At 26.3% G+C, this 11157-nt stretch overlaps 2 protein-coding genes across 2 annotated transcripts; both read right to left on the reverse strand.

Annotated features, from left to right (window-relative positions):
* Nucleotides 1-987: 987 nt before the first annotated feature.
* On the reverse strand, nt 988-1497 carry LOC132933705 (uncharacterized). The gene has a single exon (XM_060999988.1). It carries the CDS (start codon nt 1495-1497, stop codon nt 988-990), a length of 510 nt encoding a protein of 169 aa, XP_060855971.1.
* An 8678-nt stretch (nt 1498-10175) lies between these two features.
* Nucleotides 10176-10685, reverse strand: LOC132933700 (uncharacterized). Its single transcript, XM_060999983.1, has one exon. The coding sequence runs from the start codon at nt 10683-10685 to the stop codon at nt 10176-10178; it is 510 nt and encodes a 169-aa protein (XP_060855966.1).
* Nucleotides 10686-11157: the final 472 nt, after the last annotated feature.

Below are 11157 nucleotides of genomic sequence, written 5' to 3' on the forward strand. Positions count from 1 at the left end.
AAACCAAAATCGAAATCAGATTCTCGAAAACAGATTTTTCGTAAAAATTCCCGTTTTTTCTTAATATTTCGTTTGTTTTTCACGTCGTTTTTGAAAACTACTGGGAAATTTTTACTTTTGACGCCTCAAAGTACTAACTAGATTCAGTTTTCTATCAGAAAAGTTACTGTTGAAGAAAATCCAAGCACTTTCACTGTCCTTATAGGTAATGACAGCCACAAAAAAAAATTTTTTAAAAAAAACACACATCAATACATTTAACTTAACTCTAGAACATTATACCTAAGACTATCGTTTTTTTACTTTGTTTTTTCTTGACTGTAGGCCACCATTTGGTGTCCCCTGCTATATAAATAGTTTAAACTATAAAGTATGTAGATATGATAAAAACACTTCAAAAGTCATGACAAATTGTCTAAATGCTTTTACAGAATCAACTGGACATCTTATGTGTTTGATTTCCATATAGAGTAAAGGAAAATTAACTTACCAACCTAAATATGTACTATTAGTCTGTCACGAAGCTGAAAAAGGAATTTGATGTTACCACTCAACTTACTTAACTACAACTAAAAATAAAATGTATTTAGTAAATGAAATAAAGTCAAATATGTTGAAATGTATATAAATCAAATAACCGAATATTTTGAAAATCAATCATCATTTTTAAATCGTCTCTCATTACAACAAACAAACTTAATTATTTAAAAATATATAAATATACGTATATTACATACGTATAATACACGGATATACGTTTTATACTGACTACGATAATACTGTATACCTACAACTAGTGTTGTACATTAAATAGATAAGAAGATACATGCAAAAAAATATATTCACTAACTTCTAACAGATAATTTTTTAATAAATGAAATCAAACATAATACGGTATAATTTAGAATATTTATTTTATGATAAAACAAATATATAGCTATTATTATCGTTTACAATCATATCATTAATATACATTTATTGATTCACCTATAAATTACAATCTCTTGTTGTAGCATATTGGCAACCAAGATTTTGCCAAAATTCTAATCTTTCTCTTATAAGTAACATAGCAGATATCGATGTACCTAACCTCGGAGCTAAAAATGCCAAACCGACACCCGGTATCATTGCCGTCAGAGAGAACCCAAAACTAGTTGACTTGATGAGTGTGCTTGCTGTTACTGTTTTTTCTAAGATTTCTGAACACTGATTGTAGTCTCTATGATCCTTATCCAAAGAAGTTTTCATTTCTTTAAACACTTCTTTCAAATGCAAACCAAATCGACCGGACATCATCATTTGCGCGAACGCTAACGTCGCACCGGTTACCGGTATTGCGCTTAGTGTTGTCAATACCGTGGAAATGGATTCCTGTGTTATTAACGCCGTTCGTAAATCTTCGATTTGTCTATCGTTTCCACAGTACGAGGAAACATTTGGTGTACATAATGCAATTGCTAACAATATGTAAAAAAACGCAGAATTTATTGATTTCATTTTTATTGGCACGTAGGTACAGCAAAAAATGTGTAAATATCCCAAAAGCTACGCCTGAAATTCGTACGAGTCGCAATGTGTTCAGTAAGCGTCTGTAAACATACAATACATACATGTTATATATGTAAAACAAGGTAATCTGCCTTTGAAACAATAACCTAGGAGCCTTCTATTAAATTTTCAAGCTTTTTTAATCAACAGATAAAATTTTATTGATATTTATAGAAAAAAAAATTAAAAAAATTGAAAACTGACAATGGCCGTAAACAGCTCAAAAAGAGTCAAAATATTTTGTAAATTTTATGGTGTATAGAAAATGCTAATATAAACATTCAGTCAAAATTTCATGTCCCTACGGTCATTTGTTTTAGAGTTACACTAAAAACCAAAATCGATTTTCTCGAAAACAGATTTTGCGTAAAAATTTCCGTTTTTCCTTAATTTTTCTTTTGTTTTTCACGTCGCTTGTGAAAACTACTGGGAAATTTTTACTTTTGACCCCCCAAAGTACCAACTAGATTCACTTTCCTATCAGAAAAGTTACTATTGAAGAAAATCCAACCACTTTTACTGTCCTAAAAGGTGATGACAGACACAAAAATAAAAAAAAAATTAAAAATTAAAAATAAAAAAAATAAAAAAAAAACACACATCATTGTAGAATCAATACATTCATCGCTTCGCTCAGAATCTAAAATTAATTTAATTTAAACTTTTAACTTAACTAGTTACTATTGGCATTTCATTAACTTAACTGTTAACTTTCTTAATTTCTTTTTTAATTAATGTGAAATTAACGAATTCATTTTTCATTGTAAGAAGTAAGTTAAGTTAATTTATTTTGTTTTTAATTTTATTATATTTCACTATTTAAATCTATTTCGTTTTCATGTCAAAAAATATTTACCGTCAATTGTTAAAAGTTAAAAGTCTGTATCATTTGAATCTAACTTATATGGAAATTCTGTATATAAAGTATAAACATTATAGTCTATAATTTAGTTTTGGGTTGGAAAAAAATTAAGTACGCTAGCGTTGCATAAACAAATTAACTTTTTTTTAACTTAATAAAAAGTTAACAAAAAGTGTGTATTAACTTTTAACTGAGTTGACCTATAGTTAAATTGACTTTTAACTTTTAACTTTTTGTTATTGGTGCATAATATAAATTATTAACTATTTTATATAAACTATTAACTTAACTTAACTGATTTAAAATGGTGGGTAAGTGGATATCGCTCTGCTGTACAGTAGGTTACAAGTGGGTCACTGTAATGGATGATGTTAAATTTGAATTCAATGATATAATATCATTGCATAAGAAAAACGATTCTGAGCGAAAACGGTCAGTCAGCCTATGATATTACCAAGTATATTTGACGATATTATTGTGAATAAAGTAATTTATATATAACCTATTTACGTGGAGCCTTGTTTTAAATTTTCAATCCTTAGCCATAAAAGTTAAACATTTTATACATTTTTAACTACAAAATAATTAATAAATTATAAATTTGATAAATGTTGTCAAAATTTGAACTTTAAATGCTTATAAAAAAAAAATTGTGCCTATGTATTTTTAATATTTTACAACTGCTATTAGAACGATATCAGGAGCCTTATATTAAATTTTCACGCTTTTTTACCCAACAAATAAAATTTTATTGATATTTATAAAAAAAAAAACTAAAAAAATTGAAAATTGACAATGTCGGTAAAAAGAGTCAAATTATTTTCAACATTTTATGGTGTATAGAATATGCTAATATAAACATTCAGTTAAATTTCCAAGTATCTACAGTCATTCGTTTTTTAATTACAATAAAATAAGAAAATTGTTACATGAGAAATCGAGTGAATATCAAATGTAGTAAAAATATAAATTTCAGACACTCATAAAAATTCAATTTAAGTTTCTTGTAGACATTTTTTTGTTGATAAAGGTAGATAAACTTATGAGTAATCTTATATTACATTTTCAAATCTTAGATTTAAAAAGAAAAATTTTTATGAATTCTCAACTCAAAATAATTTGCTATTTTTCGTGATTTTTCCGTATTTTGTCAAAATTTGAACTTAAATGCTTATAATTAAAAACTGTGACTAAAGATTTTTAATTTTTTTCATCTGCCTTTGAAACAATAACCTAGGAGCCTTCTATTAAATTTTCAAGCTTTTTTAATCAACAGATAAAATTTTATTGATATTTATAGAAAAGAAAACTAAAAAAATTGAAAACTGACAATGGCCGTAAACAGCTCAAAAAGAGTCAAAATATTTTGTAAATTTTATGGTGTATAGAAAATGCTAATATAAACATTCAGTCAAAATTTCATGTCCCTACGGTCATTTGTTTTAGAGTTACACTAAAAACCAAAATCGATTTTCTCGAAAACAGATTTTGCGTAAAAATTTCCGTTTTTCCTTAATTTTTCTTTTGTTTTTCACGTCGCTTGTGAAAACTACTGGGAAGTTTTTACTTTTGACCCCCCAAAGTACCAACTAGATTCACTTTCCTATCAGAAAAGTTACTATTGAAGAAACTCCAACCACTTTTACTGTCCTAAAAGGTGATGACAGACACAAAAATAAAAAAAGAATAAAAAAAAAAACACACATCATTGTAGAATCAATACATTCATCGCTTCGCTCAGAATCTAAAATTAATTTAATTTAAACTTTTAACTTAACTAGTTACTATTGGCATTTCATTAACTTAACTGTTAACTTTCTTAATTTCTTTTTTAATTAATGTGAAATTAACGAATTCATTTTTCATTGTAAGAAGTAAGTTAAGTTAATTTATTTTGTTTTTAATTTTATTATATTTCACTATTTAAATCTATTTCGTTTTCATGTCAAAAAATATTTACCGTCAATTGTTAAAAGTTAAAAGTCTGTATCATTTGAATCTAACTTATATGGAAATTCTGTATATAAAGTATAAACATTATAGTCTATAATTTAGTTTTGGGTTGGAAAAAAATTAAGTACGCTAGCGTTGCATAAACAAATTAACTTTTTTTTAACTTAATAAAAAGTTAACAAAAAGTGTGTATTAACTTTTAACTGAGTTGACCTATAGTTAAATTGACTTTTAACTTTTAACTTTTTGTTATTGGTGCATAATATAAATTATTAACTATTTTATATAAACTATTAACTTAACTTAACTGATTTAAAATGGTGGGTAAGTGGATATCGCTCTGCTGTACAGTAGGTTACAAGTGGGTCACTGTAATGGATGATGTTAAATTTGAATTCAATGATATAATATCATTGCATAAGAAAAACGATTCTGAGCGAAAACGGTCAGTCAGCCTATGATATTACCAAGTATATTTGACGATATTATTGTGAATAAAGTAATTTATATATAACCTATTTACGTGGAGCCTTGTTTTAAATTTTCAATCCTTAGCTATAAAAGTTGAACATTTTATAAATTTTTAACTACAAAATAATTATTAAATTTTAATTTTGATAAATTTTGTCAAAATTTGAACTTTAAATGCTTCAAAAAGAGTTGTGCCTATATATTTTTAATATTTTTCAACTGCTATTGTAACAATATATCAGGATCCTTGCATTAAATTCTCACGCTTTTTTACCTAACAAATAAGATTTTATTGATATTTATAGAAAAAAAAACTAAAAAAAATGGAAACAGAAAATGTCCGTAAACAGCTCAAAATAAGTCAAAATATTTGGAAAATGTTATGGTGTATAGAGAATGCTAATATAAACATTCAGTCAAAATTTCATGTACCTACGTTAATTTTTTTTAGAGTTGCAACAAAAACCAAAATCGAAATCAGATTCTCGAAAACAGATTTTTCGTAAAAATTCCCGTTTTTTCTTAATATTTCGTTTGTTTTTCACGTCGTTTTTGAAAACTACTGGGAAATTTTTACTTTTGACGCCTCAAAGTACTAACTAGATTCAGTTTTCTATCAGAAAAGTTACTGTTGAAGAAAATCCAAGCACTTTCACTGTCCTTATAGGTAATGACAGCCACAAAAAAAAATTTTTTAAAAAAAACACACATCAATACATTTAACTTAACTCTAGAACATTATACCTAAGACTATCGTTTTTTTACTTTGTTTTTTCTTGACTGTAGGCCACCATTTGGTGTCCCCTGCTATATAAATAGTTTAAACTATAAAGTATGTAGATATGATAAAAACACTTCAAAAGTCATGACAAATTGTCTAAATGCTTTTACAGAATCAACTGGATATCTTATGTGTTTGATTTCCATATAGAGTAAAGGAAAATTAACTTACCAACCTAAATATGTACTATTAGTCTGTCACGAAGCTGAAAAAGGAATTTGATGTTACCACTCAACTTACTTAACTACAACTAAAAATAAAATGTATTTAGTAAATGAAATAAAGTCAAATATGTTGAAATGTATATAAATCAAATAACCGAATATTTTGAAAATCAATCATCATTTTTAAATCGTCTCTCATTACAACAAACAAACTTAATTATTTAAAAATATATAAATATACGTATATTACATACGTATAATACACGGATATACGTTTTATACTGACTACGATAATACTGTATACCTACAACTAGTGTTGTACATTAAATAGATAAGAAGATACATGCAAAAAAATATATTCACTAACTTCTATCGGATAATTTTTTAATAAATGAAATCAAACATAATACGGTATAATTTAGAATATTTATTTTATGATAAAACAAATATATAGCTATTATTATCGTTTACAATCATATCATTAATATACATTTATTGATTCACCTATAAATTACAATCTCTTGTTGTAGCATATTGGCAACCAAGATTTTGCCAAAATTCTAATCTTTCTCTTATAAGTAACATAGCAGATATCGATGTACCTAACCTCGGAAAAAAATGGAAAAAAATTAAGTACGCTAGCGTTGCATAAACAAATTAACTTTTTTTTAACTTAATAAAAAGTTAACAAAAAGTGTGTATTAACTTTTAACTGAGTTGACCTATAGTTAAATTGACTTTTAACTTTTAACTTTTTGTTATTGGTGCATAATATAAATTATTAACTATTTTATATAAACTATTAACTTAACTTAACTGATTTAAAATGGTGGGTAAGTGGATATCGCTCTGCTGTACAGTAGGTTACAAGTGGGTCACTGTAATGGATGATGTTAAATTTGAATTCAATGATATAATATCATTGCATAAGAAAAACGATTCTGAGCGAAAACGGTCAGTCAGCCTATGATATTACCAAGTATATTTGACGATATTATTGTGAATAAAGTAATTTATATATAACCTATTTACGTGGAGCCTTGTTTTAAATTGTCAATCCTTAGCCATAAAAGTTAAACATTTTATACATTTTTAACTACAAAATAATTAATAAATTATAAATTTGATAAATGTTGTCAAAATTTGAACTTTAAATGCTTATAAAAAAAAAATTGTGCCTATGTATTTTTAATATTTTACAACTGCTATTAGAACGATATCAGGAGCCTTATATTAAATTTTCACGCTTTTTTACCCAACAAATAAAATTTTATTGATATTTATAAAAAAAAAAAACTAAAAAAATTGAAAATTGACAATGTCCGTAAAAAGAGTCAAATTATTTTCAACATTTTATGGTGTATAGAATATGCTAATATAAACATTCAGTTAAATTTCCAAGTATCTACAGTCATTCGTTTTTTAATTACAATAAAATAAGAAAATTGTTACATGAGAAATCGAGTGAATATCAAATGTAGTAAAAATATAAATTTCAGACACTCATAAAAATTTAATTTAAGTTTCTTGTAGACATTTTTTTGTTGATAAAGGTAGATAAACTTATGAGTAATCTTATATTACATTTTCAAATCTTAGATTTAAAAAGAAAAATTTTTATGAATTCTCAACTCAAAATAATTTGCTATTTTTCGTGATTTTTCCGTATTTTGTCAAAATTTGAACTTAAATGCTTATAATTAAAAACTGTGACTAAAGATTTTTAATTTTTTTCATCTGCCTTTGAAACAATAACCTAGGAGCCTTCTATTAAATTTTCAAGCTTTTTTAATCAACAGATAAAATTTTATTGATATTTATAGAAAAAAAAACTAAAAAAATTGAAAACTGACAATGGCCGTAAACAGCTCAAAAAGAGTCAAAATATTTTGTAAATTTTATGGTGTATAGAAAATGCTAATATAAACATTCAGTCAAAATTTCATGTCCCTACGGTCATTTGTTTTAGAGTTACACTAAAAACCAAAATCGATTTTCTCGAAAACAGATTTTGCGTAAAAATTTCCGTTTTTCCTTAATTTTTCTTTTGTTTTTCACGTCGCTTGTGAAAACTACTGGGAAGTTTTTACTTTTGACCCCCCAAAGTACCAACTAGATTCACTTTCCTATCAGAAAAGTTACTATTGAAGAAACTCCAACCACTTTTACTGTCCTAAAAGGTGATGACAGACACAAAAATAAAAAAAGAATAAAAAAAAAAACACACATCATTGTAGAATCAATACATTCATCGCTTCGCTCAGAATCTAAAATTAATTTAATTTAAACTTTTAACTTAACTAGTTACTATTGGCATTTCATTAACTTAACTGTTAACTTTCTTAATTTCTTTTTTAATTAATGTGAAATTAACGAATTCATTTTTCATTGTAAGAAGTAAGTTAAGTTAATTTATTTTGTTTTTAATTTTATTATATTTCACTATTTAAATCTATTTCGTTTTCATGTCAAAAAATATTTACCGTCAATTGTTAAAAGTTAAAAGTCTGTATCATTTGAATCTAACTTATATGGAAATTCTGTATATAAAGTATAAACATTATAGTCTATAATTTAGTTTTGGGTTGGAAAAAAATTAAGTACGCTAGCGTTGCATAAACAAATTAACTTTTTTTTAACTTAATAAAAAGTTAACAAAAAGTGTGTATTAACTTTTAACTGAGTTGACCTATAGTTAAATTGACTTTTAACTTTTAACTTTTTGTTATTGGTGCATAATATAAATTATTAACTATTTTATATAAACTATTAACTTAACTTAACTGATTTAAAATGGTGGGTAAGTGGATATCGCTCTGCTGTACAGTAGGTTACAAGTGGGTCACTGTAATGGATGATGTTAAATTTGAATTCAATGATATAATATCATTGCATAAGAAAAACGATTCTGAGCGAAAACGGTCAGTCAGCCTATGATATTACCAAGTATATTTGACGATATTATTGTGAATAAAGTAATTTATATATAACCTATTTACGTGGAGCCTTGTTTTAAATTTTCAATCCTTAGCTATAAAAGTTGAACATTTTATAAATTTTTAACTACAAAATAATTATTAAATTTTAATTTTGATAAATTTTGTCAAAATTTGAACTTTAAATGCTTCAAAAAGAGTTGTGCCTATATATTTTTAATATTTTTCAACTGCTATTGTAACAATATATCAGGATCCTTGCATTAAATTCTCACGCTTTTTTACCTAACAAATAAGATTTTATTGATATTTATAGAAAAAAAAACTAAAAAAAATGGAAACAGAAAATGTCCGTAAACAGCTCAAAATAAGTCAAAATATTTGGAAAATGTTATGGTGTATAGAGAATGCTAATATAAACATTCAGTCAAAATTTCATGTACCTACGTTAATTTTTTTTAGAGTTGCAACAAAAACCAAAATCGAAATCAGATTCTCGAAAACAGATTTTTCGTAAAAATTCCCGTTTTTTCTTAATATTTCGTTTGTTTTTCACGTCGTTTTTGAAAACTACTGGGAAATTTTTACTTTTGACGCCTCAAAGTACTAACTAGATTCAGTTTTCTATCAGAAAAGTTACTGTTGAAGAAAATCCAAGCACTTTCACTGTCCTTATAGGTAATGACAGCCACAAAAAAAAATTTTTTAAAAAAAACACACATCAATACATTTAACTTAACTCTAGAACATTATACCTAAGACTATCGTTTTTTTACTTTGTTTTTTCTTGACTGTAGGCCACCATTTGGTGTCCCCTGCTATATAAATAGTTTAAACTATAAAGTATGTAGATATGATAAAAACACTTCAAAAGTCATGACAAATTGTCTAAATGCTTTTACAGAATCAACTGGACATCTTATGTGTTTGATTTCCATATAGAGTAAAGGAAAATTAACTTACCAACCTAAATATGTACTATTAGTCTGTCACGAAGCTGAAAAAGGAATTTGATGTTACCACTCAACTTACTTAACTACAACTAAAAATAAAATGTATTTAGTAAATGAAATAAAGTCAAATATGTTGAAATGTATATAAATCAAATAACCGAATATTTTGAAAATCAATCATCATTTTTAAATCGTCTCTCATTACAACAAACAAACTTAATTATTTAAAAATATATAAATATACGTATATTACATACGTATAATACACGGATATACGTTTTATACTGACTACGATAATACTGTATACCTACAACTAGTGTTGTACATTAAATAGATAAGAAGATACATGCAAAAAAATATATTCACTAACTTCTAACAGATAATTTTTTAATAAATGAAATCAAACATAATACGGTATAATTTAGAATATTTATTTTATGATAAAACAAATATATAGCTATTATTATCGTTTACAATCATATCATTAATATACATTTATTGATTCACCTATAAATTACAATCTCTTGTTGTAGCATATTGGCAACCAAGATTTTGCCAAAATTCTAATCTTTCTCTTATAAGTAACATAGCAGATATCGATGTACCTAACCTCGGAGCTAAAAATGCCAAACCGACACCCGGTATCATTGCCGTCAGAGAGAACCCAAAACTAGTTGACTTGATGAGTGTGCTTGCTGTTACTGTTTTTTCTAAGATTTCTGAACACTGATTGTAGTCTCTATGATCCTTATCCAAAGAAGTTTTCATTTCTTTAAACACTTCTTTCAAATGCAAACCAAATCGACCGGACATCATCATTTGCGCGAACGCTAACGTCGCACCGGTTACCGGTATTGCGCTTAGTGTTGTCAATACCGTGGAAATGGATTCCTGTGTTATTAACGCCGTTCGTAAATCTTCGATTTGTCTATCGTTTCCACAGTACGAGGAAACATTTGGTGTACATAATGCAATTGCTAACAATATGTAAAAAAACGCAGAATTTATTGATTTCATTTTTATTGGCACGTAGGTACAGCAAAAAATGTGTAAATATCCCAAAAGCTACGCCTGAAATTCGTACGAGTCGCAATGTGTTCAGTAAGCGTCTGTAAACATACAATACATACATGTTATATATGTAAAACAAGGTAATCTGCCTTTGAAACAATAACCTAGGAGCCTTCTATTAAATTTTCAAGCTTTTTTAATCAACAGATAAAATTTTATTGATATTTATAGAAAAAAAAATTAAAAAAATTGAAAACTGACAATGGCCGTAAACAGCTCAAAAAGAGTCAAAATATTTTGTAAATTTTATGGTGTATAGAAAATGCTAATATAAACATTCAGTCAAAATTTCATGTCCCTACGGTCATTTGTTTTAGAGTTACACTAAAAACCAAAATCGATTTTCTCGAAAACAGATTTTGCGTAAAAATTTCCGTTTTTCCTTAATTTTTCTTTTGTTTTTCACGTCGCTTTTGAA

This window comes from Metopolophium dirhodum, chromosome 1, assembly GCF_019925205.1.
Source record: "Metopolophium dirhodum isolate CAU chromosome 1, ASM1992520v1, whole genome shotgun sequence".
NCBI classification, from domain to species: Eukaryota; Metazoa; Arthropoda; class Insecta; order Hemiptera; family Aphididae; genus Metopolophium; species Metopolophium dirhodum.

What these genes read in the sequence shown, in the direction of transcription:
- LOC132933705 (XM_060999988.1), bottom strand. Translation starts at nt 1,497, where the DNA reads ATGAAATCAATAAATTCTGCGTTTTTTTACATATTGTTAGCAATTGCA.
- LOC132933700 (XM_060999983.1), bottom strand. Translation starts at nt 10,685, where the DNA reads ATGAAATCAATAAATTCTGCGTTTTTTTACATATTGTTAGCAATTGCA.